Below are 14,369 nucleotides of genomic sequence, written 5' to 3' on the forward strand. Positions count from 1 at the left end.
GTTTTGTATGGACATATTTTCTATGAGAGAATTTAGTGACGCGCGGTTTGACAGTTCCACTGTGAAACAATTTCAGTAAGACAACAGGGAGCATTTTTTACGAAATAATTCTTGATGTTTTGAAATATTATTGGCAAATACCTATTAAACAGAATTTTTTATTATCTACAGAACAACGTCTGTCTGGGCACATAATTAATTATAAATGTAAAAGATAGCAGCCAAATCTCGAAAACCGACTGTGTACATTTTATGGTAATTTCGTTTATTTCGTACCCATGGTTTTTTGTTTTGCTATAAATTAATTAATAATTGAATGCAGTTAACAGAGGAGTTTTTTTATTGCTTCTTATATGGATTTAAACACATGTCTTAAAAAAATTCGGCTAAATTCACGATTATGATATTATTTTGAATGATTTGATAAATTAAAGATTTTCATTCTTTAAATCAGATTTATTGAGTTTCATTAAGCTTATAATTTACTACAATAGAATCCCTAATCACAAAATAAATTTTAACTATGAAGCAATATTTCTATAATATTGCCAGCATAATTTTTATTAATCAATTTGTTATCTTTCCAAAAAATTGTACAGGAAAGGGACCAGATTATGAATTGGTTAGTGAAAATGATTGCAGTCGTACCAAAATAAATAAGCGTTTATAAAATTTCTATTAAAGGCAATAGGCGTTTATTTTCTCGTTTTGATGTTATTTTTAATAAACTAGACAGGGGCGTAGCTACCGCCGTCTGCCGTATCAATTATAAGGGGGCCCCCAACATGCGTTAAAAAAACTTTATAAACATTTCCCAATTTTTTTTTATTTCATAAATGGCAATAGTCCATAGCAATTTCTTTTATTCCCGCGTAAAGCGTGCGTTCAAAAATTGGCAACACACACATCGGTTATCGCGGGCTTCGGGATTTCACTGTTGCAGGCAGAAACTTTAGAATAACTAAAGTCTAATTAATTTTAATAATAATTAAAGTTTAATATTTTATCAGTTTGCCGAAGAAAGGCAAGGAGAGTGTATATTTCGTTTGAATTATTTGGAAAATGTGCCAGATAGATAATTATGATGAATAAATATATCTTTTAATTTTATGCAAACATTGTTTTTTTCTTTTGTGAGAAATCTTTTATGAGGGCTCCCAAAGAAAATTTATGCTGGTGCCAAGGCACGCTACGCCACTTATACTAGATACTACTACCGCTTCGGACAAATGGCGCTCTGAGAGAGATATCTATGGCACTTACTATATTGAACTGGGATCTACATCATTTAGCTAAAGTAATTATTTCATCGGTATAGCAGTGCAGATGGCGTCCGTACTGGTATAAGTCGCGTCTCACCATTTGCCTTGTTAACAACCCAATATTCTCTACCATTTATAATCTTTTTAATCATGTCCTTTTTAACGCCGCCAAATAGGGACTCGTAAGGCGGCGGGCGGCTGTCGTCGAAATACGGCTTTTTCTTTTTCTTGCTTCTTGAAGTTTTCGGTTGTTTTTGGTTTTTGAAAATCAATTTTCGTTTGATGATTATCTGAAGCAAAATAAATTTATCACTTATTAAAATTGTTGCTGAAAGAGCAGAAAGCTTTTTCTTGCGTTACAGACTAAAAGTGCGATTAGTTTGTGGCTCTATAAAATTGCATGTAGTCAATATAAATTGAGAGCTATCTACATTTCAACGAGTCTCATTGAACTGATCCGATTGTTCAGGCCCAAATTTCATGTGAACTCTTTCCCTCTTTGGGCAGTCCAAGACCAATTTCATATTTATTTCAAATGTACCTAATAATTGTAGATTTTTACTACTGCTGTCCATTTTCAATTTAAATTTTTATTATCTGGAGGTATGCTGTTTATCCCTACAGCAAGAATCATTATCAATAAAAGTATAAGTCATGCAAAAGGCTTCAAAGCCTTGGTAAACACATGATTAGTCAGGGTTTTCAGTTCGAAACGAGAGACAAACACAATCTCAAAGGATATAGAAATGTTAGTCCCTTGAAATTCGAAAAGATCGTGGACGATTTAAAAAAAGTAGGAATAAATTATTGATACCTAAGGACATACTGCTCATGTTCTCACAATTGACAATACTGCGTTCGTGATGCAGATAATGTTAAAATTATAGTAAAATATAATGGTTTAATTAATTAAGTATAAATTTACCTCTCCAATGAAGACTGCTAATGCTGCAGCCAATCCGGCTATCATGATAAAATAAGTCATCAAGAGGTCGCTGTTCCTTAACTGACGATCTTTCGACTGCAGGTCTAGCGGACATATCTTTGTGTCTGGCAAACCCAAACGCTCCAAGTACCCCAAAATTCCACCGTGAATTAGCTGAGCGAACCTAAATAAAAAATATATTCGTCTGTGTGGATGATATGCAGGAAATTGAGCTACGTTTTGTAAGGATATATTTTCAGGCTACATTTAGTGCTCGACCGACGTTCACCGCTGATGTCGGTCGAGCATAGCGCGTACCGTACGCGCTGACTATGTTGCGTTTAGTGACAGCAAACTCGATTGCGCGTGTACTTACGCAAACGATTATGGAATTAAAGACAGAGAAGATATGATAATATCTTCTCGTTCACCCAATTATTAAAGAGCGACTAATTTAAGGAACAGAACATTAATTTTTATTTACGATTTGTAATGACAATGGTACACACGCGCGTACGGTCGGTCGCTCGGTCAGCGTAGCACCACTACTTACTAGTTTAAACTCTACTCGTATATACTCATTTATCGCCATAGCGCGTCAGCGGACCGACACTCGTACGATCATACGTCAGCGCTACATAGCTGTACGCGCGTAGCAATTCATCAGCGCTGAACTGAACGTCTCATTATATTATGTTTTCATAGTTATAGCTAAGCTCGACTGACTTCAGCGCTGACGGTCGGTCGAGCACTAAATGCAGCCTCAGGAATGTGCTCTTGTTGTCATGGACAGACTTAATAAATACGAACTCTGGCAATGAACTTTGAATAACGGTAAAACTGCATTCGTCTATATTATATTATTATATGAGTATTACTCACACCTATCTTCTTTCTTCCGGTGTTTCAAGTTTACCTGAACCCAAAGGGACCACTGGCCATTGTCGAAGGTTATCGCTTATTTAAAATCTTATTTTTGGACAAAAGAGCCAGTAGACCAACTGATTTTAATTGATCGGCACTGCTATCTTTCAACATCATAGAAAAAAGAGCCTTTCAGATGGGTGTAGGTACCTAAGCCTTTTTTACAAATAAGAGCTATACATTTACTTTATAAGTGCTGTAGTTCTGTGGCAAAAATGAGGTACAACAGCTCCTTAGATCACTCCATGTATATGAGGTAAGAAATATGGAAAGGGATCGAGCTTTTCACAGAGTAGTAGGGGTCCACGTCAATTTGAGCAACTATGCATCTGAATTTAATAGATATTTAAATACTCACACAGGATTGAATAATGTGTCCAATGTTGTATTGGTTGGAAACGCGAACGCTCTTCGTTTCACCATGAATGAATACGGCGCGACCACGTACGTACAGCGCTGAGATTCGGCGACGTCCTGACGAGTTTTCTTTAAGTAGTCGTTGTACATCATGTAGTCTATCGCAGTCATGTCGTTGACGAGGACAGTGCCATCAGAAACGTATGAAAGATACTCCTCGTCATCGTTTGCAGAGCGGAATAGAACTCGACCGTGCAGAATCATTTGGTTCATGTAATGCAAGGTGTCATCTGGCTAGGGACACAGAAAGAACAAAAACATATTAATTTTGTTTTTGTTTAGTTTTATAGATGTATACAAATATTTTTTATGCAAAAACAGATAGGCGTCGTAAGTGATGGAGCAAGGGAAGATCAAGTTGACGTGAGAACTACTCGTACGGGAAGAACATTTGTAGTATGAGGCTTTACGTGACTGTATCGGTAGGTATGAAAGACGAACCTTTTAGCATGCTATAGATGCACCGTGTAGGCAGTGCCGGATGAACCGCATTTAATTACTTTTTGAATTTGAATTTACTTGATATCACAAAAACGTCAAACTTTACAACTTTTCCTACCAAGACAATCGTCAGACACTCGGTAACAGACTATTTCCAATATAGATTAAGATCTCTTTCAAAGAATTTGCTACGGGCCCCGTGCTTGCTTAATCCGGCACTGCGTGTAGGTGTCTGTCGCGTAGCACAGCGAGCAACTCCGAACAGTCCCCGAGACTTGCGACTCGGTTATATGTCTATGGTCCTTCCTTACGATGTAGGTGCATCAGTACTCACCTTCACTGCTCGTGTTACTCTCTGTGCCTAAACTTGATAAAAACCTTTTAGTGCATCTTGTGAAGTTTTTCTTTTTAGGGAATAACTAACTGCAGATCCTGGCAGGCCAAGGTTCTTTAGTAGTTTGTTCAAGGATCTAGCTGGTATTCCTCTCGCACCAGGTTCTATCTTCTATCTTTAAGCCCTTGGTTTGGTCATACTACTTGTTTGCTTCTATTGTGTGGTCCTTCGATATTGTTGTTTCCCATGGAACTTGTGCAAGTGCTATACGTTGGCTATATTAATTACCTCTCACATGACTAGATTATTTGGGTGTGTGAGAGTTATTTGGAAAGCAGACCTGATTCCGAATTTATATATTTACAGTATTTATGTAAATTTCCAACTAACCCTTTCCATTTTAAATATAATAATTTTGTACATATTAGTCTTAATAATTTTCTGCAAGTCACAAATTATCAGATCATTGAGTGTTTCGAAACTGCTAATTTATATTACGAGCCAAACCTGCTCCAAATAAAAATAGTTGGATTTGGAGTAGACACAGACAGAGTAGATGTTTACTCAGATGTTTTTAAAAGACCATTGACGGAAACTACATCACAAGTTGTAACAAAACAATATAAAGGTACGTAGATTTAGTTTTTCGTTTCGTCGGTAAGCATTCTGTATGGTGAAGCAAATGTGCAAGAAATCGTCCATGATCAAATTAAAAAAATATATATTAATGATAGGTACCTACAGCTCGACTTTGAATCATTTTGGTATTAGTATATAGCTAATGCAAGTTTGTTAACTTAAATATATAAAGGTATAACTGAAAAGTCTCACATTTTTAATAGCATTCTGTACAGCCCCACCCTCCAAAGATAGCCAGCGGACGTTCTTCTTAAACAAGTCTTCTGGCCTCTCAATCTCTAAGGTGAACTTGGAGAGCGTCAGGAAAGCAGTGAGGTTGGCCGTGTAGAACGCAGAAAGAAGAATCACAAACAGCCACCATGTTGCAAACAAAATTCTCGTTGTGTCTATGGTACAAAATGGCGGATGCTTTACTAAAGTTTTTGAAATTGCATATTTTTGTCACACGATATAAGCTTATTACCAAAAAATACCGACATCAAGTCTTTAATTTTTAATTCAAAACAGACTTACTTAAAAAAGAAATAGCTAAAAGATGGCACGAATACTTCAACGATGTAACTTATAGAGGACAACTCTATTAGTTACAACGCTATTAAAGGAGTTTGAAAGAGGTAGGTATTGCTAGTTTAATACATATTATGCTTGGTTTGTTATTGAAAAAACAACGCGGCTCATAAATTTCATCAATAGATCTGAAATTGGAAGCATTTATTAAATTCAAATATTTTTGTTCAAAATAGCATATAAAATCTCTTATTGAAAGTCAAAAACTACCGCAACGTTGCAACGGGCGCAACAAAAGCTGGCTTCTTTTTTTTATAAAAATATGGTTACAATGTAAAATCGTACAATAAAATTTATAATAATAGCCTGTGGGCGGTCGCTCTATTCCCAATCAGTGTTATCATTATGAAAGTCATTTATGTTATAAGTAGTAACCTTTACCACACAAACGTTATTTAACAATTTTTTAATAGCCTTAAATAGATTGTTTTAAACATTATTTGGGATCTTGTTGTAAAAGCATAAACAACACCCCACAAAAGACTTACTAACTCGACTTAGCCGAGTATTAGGCATTATAATGTCGACAGCAAGCTAACTATGTCTGAGCATATTGATTACGTTGCGAATAAAGCGTTCAAGAGCTTAGGTTTTGTGATACGTACCTGCAAACCTTTTAATGACCTTGCATGTATTAAATCTGTTTACTATGCATACGTGCGTAGTGTCTTAGAGTACGCAAGTTGTATCTGGTCGCCCCATTATATAACATATATTGAAAAACTTGAAAAGATTCAAGCTAAATTTATAAGGCACCTTAACTTTCGTCATAAAATTTTTTCCAACTACAAAGATGGCTGCATGCATCATAATATAATTTCATTATTAGACAGACGAACGTTATTAGATACAATGTTCTTATTTAATATAATAACTTATCTTCTGGACTCCCCAACATTACTTGCTAGTATTAACTTCAATGTACCACTAAAACGAACGAGAAATACGCCTCTTTTTTCATTATCATTTTACACTACGAACTATGGTAAAAATTCTCCCATTAACAGAATTTGTAAGCATTACAACGAAGTTTTTTCGAATGTCGACATTCATAATCGCAGTAAAAATAGCTTCAAAACAGAAATTATTAAAATGTTAATGAATACACTAGATACAAAAAATGTTACTGGAGCAATATAAAACGAACAAATAGGTACATTAACACACGCACATATACACAAACACAAACTACACGCACACATACACATCCAAACATAAAATAAACACTATAATCGATTATAACATAATATAATAATAGATATAAATATTAAATTCGCATTCATACGCATAATATTATTCTTTTAATGTTTAAACTATACATATTATTATGTTAAAGTAAATTAAGTTGAAATTCATTTAAGTCGATTTTTTTTGTTTATAAGTGAAAGTTATTTAAGTTGAAAACTCATTAGTTGATTTTTGTTTATATAGAGAGACCTGTAATTGGCTATTATATGTACACTAATTTTTAAGACTTATTTGTAATATTTATGCTGTTGGTCTTTTCAATAAATAAACATAAATATAAATATAATAAGTTTATGTCTGTTTCTGGTGTTAACATTATGGTAATGACAGTTTCTAGCAAATTTACTTATGTGCATTTGTTCATACATAACTTTATCAATCTGTAAGTATTATATCTATCCTTTCACGTTGAACGTACCGTCTTGTCATTGTCATGTCTTTGACCCAAAATTTTAATGCACCTAGAAATTCATTTTTCTATTCAAAAGGTCCTGATCCTCATTATCGCTTTACCAATCCATTTACTATTAAAACTTAAAAGAGAATTCTGAGTATCTACATTGGATATTACCGTCACACCGCTGGATATGTTATTGCTCGTCATTTTTTCGATAAAATCAATTTGTCCATTACTTTGATTGGGGTTGGCGCGACGATGGTGTGACAAATGATCGCATACCATTAGGTTTAGGTATATGATTACTGTGTGGTTGTTTATTTACTCAATGATCTTATCAAGGATATTTTGTTTGGCAATTACATAATCATACAGGTATATAAGCCTCCGCCCTGCCATCAGCCTATACGATAAATAAGTACAAATGGCATCCTTATGACATGTCCGCATTAAGTATCCAATGACCATGCAATCTTAGATCATTTATACGTCTAGCGGCCGTTCCCAATATACTATCTACAGATAGAGATAAATTACTAACTTCTACTGTCAGTAATTAGCTGTCAATAATCTGAAGCTGTCCCAATATAACCGATAAGTCATTCTTATCGCCTTATATTGGAACGCGTTAGTTGCAATTTCCATACAAACTTCTATCGCTGGTAAGCTATACGTCGTCCCATTGACAGACAGCGTGTACGAATACGGTGGTCGGTGAGTTACCGTCGATAAGTTTATTGGGACAGAAAAGTCAACGATAGTTACGATTTTTATCTCAAGTAAGAAATAGAATTAATATTGAGAACGGCCGTAGATAGATTATATATAGGTGTGAAAACGTCAAAAAAAATTTACTTTAGAACTAACCTCTACACACTAAACAAATATTCCGGGCCTTTTTTTATCGGTTGTCTAACAGCAAGAGACTATCTAAACGCATTAATTATCTAAGTATGCAATCGTCAGCTTACTTAAAATAAACTTCTGGTTGTTGATCTTTGACGTTTCTACCAGAACCAGACGACACCAAAATGGCGGCCTGTCATTTTCTTAACATGGGATTGTACTTATAAAAAAAAGTAAAGTAGTGCAATTTCCATACAAACTTCTATCGCTGGTAAGCTATACGTCGTCCCATTGACAGAGAGCGTGTACGGATAAGATGACTTACCGTCCATAAGTTTATTGGGACAGAAAAGTCAACGATGTAAGAGATAGACTGAATATTTGGAACGTCTATAAATGATCTAAGATTGCATGGTCATTGGATACTTAATGCGGACATGTCATAAGGATGCCATTTGTACTTATTTAGGTCTCAGGTCTGTGGCGTTACTTCAAATTGGTGGTAGTTTTTGTCGTTAAATAATTGTAGGTGGTATCCCTATCAATATAATATAGGTTATCCTATTTCAATAAAAATATTTGGACTTAAACCTCGTGTGTAACCAAAGTATAACTTGCCTTAAATTACTATTCAACGGTAATCCACAGTGTTTTGACACTAAAAAGAGCAGTATCACTCGTATAGACCCTACCAAGGAGCTTTCTTCCACGTACTAGGTCGGCAACGCTCCTGTGATTCCTCTGGTGTTGCAAGAGTTTATGGGCGGCGGTGATTATAAGTGACCCGTACGCTCATTTGTCCATCCATTCCATAAAAATAAAAATAAAAAAAAACACCAGAACACCCGAACCTACGTTCCCTCAACCGCCTCTTTCATAGATAATATGTAACAACAACCGAGTACACACTTACTTGCCTCTGGGGAAAGAGTTGTTCCTTGTTTTATGAAGGCTCCGTACACGAACCAAACGCTAGGTGATAGTGGAATATATTTCTCCTCGTCCGGAATCAATTTGTTGCGTATATACGTGAGGAGTGTTACACAAGGCCCGTATGCCAGCACAGCAGCCAGTATCAAATACCTGGAAAAACGCTTTAAACTGAAATACATGTTCTTCCTTTTTCAACCTTTGTTTTTTTTTATGAAAATAAGGGACGAGACGAGCAGGACGTCCAGCTTATGGTAATTGATACGCCCTGCCCATTACAATGCAGTGCCTGTCAGGATTCCTAAAAGACCCCAAAAATTTCGAGCGGCACTACAACTGCGCTCGTCACCTTGATACATAAGATTTTAAGTCTCATTTGCCCAGTAATTTCACTAGCTACGGCGCCCTTTAGACCGAAACACAGTAATGCTTACATATTTCTGCTCCACGGTAGAAATAGGCGCCGTTCTGGTACCCATAATCTAGCCGGCATCCTGTGCAAAGGAGCCTCCCACTGGTCTGTGTGCGCTTATCTACATACCTTCATAAATTTTTGTTTAAATCAAATTCAATGAAAGTTCTACTATTAATTTGCTTGAAGAAAGGAAAATATAGAATGATTTTACAATCTTATAACCCTTCGGAAAAGTTGAAAGGTAAATAAATCATAACTCTAGCGGTAGATTCAATAATAAATAAAAATTATTTGACATTCATAAGTGCCATTTCCGTGACCAACATGAATAAAGTGATTTGATTTTAATTTAATAAAAACACTTAAGAGCTATCAATGAGTAGTACTTTCTGTAAATGTATTTATCAAAACACGCTGTAAATAAATAACACGAGAAATATTTTGAACATTTAACTAACACAAGAAAAGTTTTCTACAACAGAATCCTCTGGACACCATAAGCAGTACTCGTTTTCGAGCATGGGAAAGAAACGACCCACCCGACGAAGCCGCCAGCAGCATTGACTTTGGAGCGAGTAGAATGGGAAGATTTACAAGTCTTTCCCAAACATACGTTAAGCCACGTTCTATTGAATATGAGTTGATTTGAAAAGCTCCGCAGACGTTTCGTTGAGTGTGCCGTGTGCTACATGCTTTTGTTTTTAATGCTACGTTGCCTTAACCCTCGTGCCACAATGCCGCGAAATATATTAATTTGCTCTTCTGTTAACTTCTTATCCATAACAATATCCAAAAAAAATTAGGTCAACGAGAGAAATTGTATGAACGTGTGTTGCCATGGTGTTTAATCTCAATTACAAGTCACGAATTTTTTTAATAAAGGCAATTTAGAGGATATAGTCGAATCAAAATATATAACAACTTTTGACTGTAGTAACTTTAAGGGAAAAGGCTTGTTAAGATATATTTTGACTTCAGACAACATTACCAAACATATTCATCAAACGGTGCCAAGAGACCAGAGCCGGCCGCAGATTCCTTTGGGCGTTTGAGCATCATCATCCAAACACCCTCATTAAGAACGGTCGAGAATTTTGCCATGGCTTCGTACGTAGTCAGGATTGGAATAAATGCTGCGGCCATATCCACCTTCTGAGTAAAACTTTTAGGCAATTAGTTTATCTATAAATGTTTATCTAAAAATAATTAACTTCAGTCTTAAAGTAAGAAATACTAAATGGACTAATTATGCTGTTTAGAGAAAAGTGCCGTTTATCCAGTTGCTTTTGGATAACAGCATTTACTAACCTACTTTTTATAAGACCGGTGCAATTTTGCTAATAAGAATTGAGAATGTGTACATAATATCATATTAAGTATCACTACATATTAAAATCAAATTCAAATATTTTTATTCAAAATAGGATGTGAAATCACTTATTGAAAGTCAAAAAAAAACAACCACCCATTCCAAAATTAATGCCTCAGTCCTAAGAAGAATGGGCGCAACAAACTCAGCGGACTTTTTTTTTTCATCAAAAAATATGTTTACAAAGTAATATTGTACAATTAAACTTATTATTTAATAGCCTGAGGGCGGTCGCTCCATTATAAAATAAGACATCCGCCGCGTCTGTTCGCGAGAAACTCTAAAACTACTGCACCTATCTTCACGCTGTTCACCAAATGATAGTTGTAGTTGGATATGTTGGAAAAAATAAGCCGTCTGGGAGCTTTGAACGAAAACGCTGTGTAAACCCTCTGAGATATAAGAAATTAATGTAAGGTGGAATTGTGTATCTTATATAGGTCTACAGATAACACACGTACTATATCCATTTTAATATTAAATATTTATTAAAATTGGCAATTATCAAGCGGCAATGTTAAAATGCGATATTAATCCTTATCATTTTCTATTGGCAGAAAAGCTTCTGTCGGGTTAGCTAGTTAGGTATATCAATAACATATTAACATAAACCTCATGAATCTTTATTCAGTATCAAGGATAAAATGCTTTAATTTGCTAATGCGTAGTAACAGCTATGTTATTTACATTATTTTGGTGTTGTGAGGAAACTGCATTGCCAGCGGTAGATACTAGAGATCGGTTAAGGCACTAACACAAGTTAGTCAGGCACAATTCACAGGAATCTATAATAGCTTTTTGTGAAGTGCCTCCAAGTGACTACAACACCAGTGTTCAAATTAACATTAACACCACACAGGTTTCAATTCACAAAGTTTTTCCCCTTACAAGGTACGATGGAAAGAAAGAGTATTTGCAGCTACCAACCATTGAATCTATATCTGAACCTATACGACTGAGGCCTTAGATACCAGCTCTAAGTCTAGAGCATATTCACATCTCAAAGACCGGCATCGCGTCTATTTGCCTCTGGTATTGCTGACGTCCATGGGCATTTCATTTTTTACTCTCCAGGTGAGTCACTTGCCCATCTGCGCACCAAATGCAAACGCAATAAGAAAGAAATCACTGCGGAGAAAACTAACACTTACACTACTGTTGATGAGACCAATCAAACTCTCCTCAGGCCGGCCATTATTCATTATGAAGTTCTTCTCGGGTAAAACCACTTCGTATGTAAAGTTAAACTTCTCTTGCAAAACGTTAACCACCTCGAATGCGACGCCATGTCCAATAATAGTACCATTATCTGTTCTCTCTGTCCAACTTAATGGATAGTTCTATCAACAAAAAAGTAAATCTATGAGGGCACGTAGATTCTGTAGAACCAACCTAGCTAGCCCGAAGTCAGAAGAAGTTTTATATCCTGAATATATCCAGCCGCGGTAATTTTAGGACCGGCCAGTAATATTGTTTGAGTAACTGAAAGTTCGGTTTGCTGGAAAATCAAAATTCAGACCTATCCCTAGGTGCAAGGTACATCGGGTTTTGTATCTTGGTAGTTGGCTCAGCTACTGATAGTGGCATAGTTATAGTTTTAATAGGTAATAGTTTTGTTTCAGCCGTTTTCAGCAAATAGGGTATATTTATCATATCCGTATTATAGAAGTCCCTTTAAAATTTTATTAACTATCAATCGTAACTACTGTTTGCATAATGGTGTATGAAGGATGCATGCAGATGAATTGATCTTAGAGCTTCGCTAAACAACGTGGTCTGAAAGATCTTTTATATTAGGTAGCCAAAGACTGGTTTTGAACAAAGATTACATTAAAAATGCACAGCTTAACTATAAAAGCAGTAATGTTTATTGCCAATGTTTTGAATAAGTATATTGCAACTGCATATCTGTTTATATAGATAAAGTTATGATATCTTAAATAAGCATCTAATAATAGCTACTGTTTACTCGTAAAGATTATTTAACTTACATTAAATGTAGCGATTTTTAAATGCCTCCCATTAACAAAGTCTGTCAAAAATGTACTTTCATTTTGTTTCCTCGATAATCTCGTATCTGTAAACAATTTATATTTTATATACATTCCTTAATTGTTCCAGTTTTCTTTTACATATTTCAGTGAAGTATTCGATTACCAATCAGTGGATTATCGTAAATGCTATCGCAGAAAGTAGCATTGCAAACAGTCGATAGAATGAGCTGTAATCCCGTCATTGCATGTGGCGAGTAACACGGACGTATGTCGATTGCTGGGGGTGGTACCGACGCAAACTTATTACCGTTACACAAACATGGGTGGTGACATTACGGGGTGACATAATGGGCATGCTGACATCAATTTATGATAACTCAGTACCGTATACAGGGGTATTGTGAATGCAAAATGAGAAGCTTTATTTTGTTTACATTTCGTCATTAACCCTTTAGTTTGATAATAATTTTTACAAACCTTTTTTTTATTCTGCATAATTTCAAAATTGTTATTGTACAGTAATAATAATAATAAAAGATCTTCACGAAAATATATATATTTCCTTACAATAATCAATAATTATAGATACTTGGTCTATAGTCCGCCGTTTTATGAACCCAACTTCTTTGACAATCCAAGACGAAAATCATACCAATCATCATTCATTATTCCACAACTCATCAACACCACTTACGCAAAACACTTAAGGCAAGTAACTTGGCATATGCCCGTACTTAGGTTCATTACCGACCTAAAGTCGAGAGCAAAAATCTGTTGAAATAATAATACTTTATTTCATTTTCTTTTACACTCACTGCAGATAACTTAATTTACTAAATGTACAATATTTATTACATAATACTTATTATTTACATCTTTTTATCGCTGATTGTAATAATACTAACATTGAAAAACGGTTTTGCAGTGATATTAAAGGAGATTGACCTCTGACCCCGAAACTAGTTAAAACTGTATCTTCGGGGTCAGTATGATTTTAACTCATTTGAAAACTCAACTAAAACAAAATCTTGTTTTTTTTTTTAATATCAATATATGCACTATAATTCGCATGAGAAATTAGTTTTTACATGACGGGAGCCGTGTGATGTGATCAAGGTTGCACCACATTACGAATAGGGTGCATCTCGGTTTCTCTACAGTACAATACGAGGCGCGGTAATGTTATAGTTTGATAATAATTCTTACCAACCTTGTTTTTATTTTACATAATTTCTAAATAGTTATAGGTACACTATGATTTTAACTTACTTAAAAACCCAACTAAAACAAAACATTGGTATTTTTAAAATATCAACATATCTTTAATACTAATCTTAGATAATAACTATAATTCGCATGTGACATTAGTTTTTCAGGTTCACGATGACGGGCGCAGTGTGATGTGATCAGGGTTGCACCACATTACTAACAGGGTGCATCTCGGTTTCTAGAAAGTGCAATACGAGGTGCCGTAATGAAGTACAGCGGCGTCACTTGGGCGTCACTCCTGCCCTCGCACGCGGGCTCGTGTCACGTAAACGAAATTAGTATCAAGTGTTTGTTTTGTTCGTGCCACAGCATGACATTGCTACATGCTTAGTGATTTTATTATCCTATGAGTACTTTTTAGGGTTCCGCAGCCAAATGGCAAAAAACGGAAC

At 35.4% G+C, this 14,369-nt stretch overlaps 1 protein-coding gene across 1 annotated transcript; it reads right to left on the bottom strand.

Annotated features, from left to right (window-relative positions):
- Positions 1-505: 505 nt before the first annotated feature.
- LOC126970718 (glutamate receptor ionotropic, delta-1) lies at positions 506-13,367 on the bottom strand. Its single transcript, XM_050816811.1, has 9 exons — positions 13,361-13,367; positions 12,706-12,791; positions 11,866-12,054; positions 10,334-10,497; positions 8,914-9,083; positions 5,135-5,328; positions 3,470-3,762; positions 2,188-2,371; positions 506-1,552 (listed from the first exon to the last, which is right to left on the bottom strand). Exons 1-9 carry the CDS (start codon positions 13,365-13,367, stop codon positions 1,307-1,309), a joined length of 1,533 nt encoding a protein of 510 aa, XP_050672768.1. The 3' UTR covers positions 506-1,306.
- Between the last annotated feature and the right edge of the window lie 1,002 nt (positions 13,368-14,369).

The sequence above is a fragment of the Leptidea sinapis genome, chromosome 21, assembly GCF_905404315.1.
Source record: "Leptidea sinapis chromosome 21, ilLepSina1.1, whole genome shotgun sequence".
Classification (NCBI taxonomy): domain Eukaryota; kingdom Metazoa; phylum Arthropoda; class Insecta; order Lepidoptera; family Pieridae; genus Leptidea; species Leptidea sinapis.

Bases quoted from the DNA above. Each gene is read 5' to 3' on its own strand.
- LOC126970718 (XM_050816811.1), bottom strand. The intron at 10,498-11,865 runs GTAAGTGTTAGT...AGTTTTACTCAG, and splicing joins TTGGTCTCATCAACAGTAGT to AAGGTGGATATGGCCGCAGC. The intron at 2,372-3,469 runs GTGAGTATTTAA...TTTTTTATTTAG, and splicing joins GACACATTATTCAATCCTGT to GTTCGCTCAGCTAATTCACG.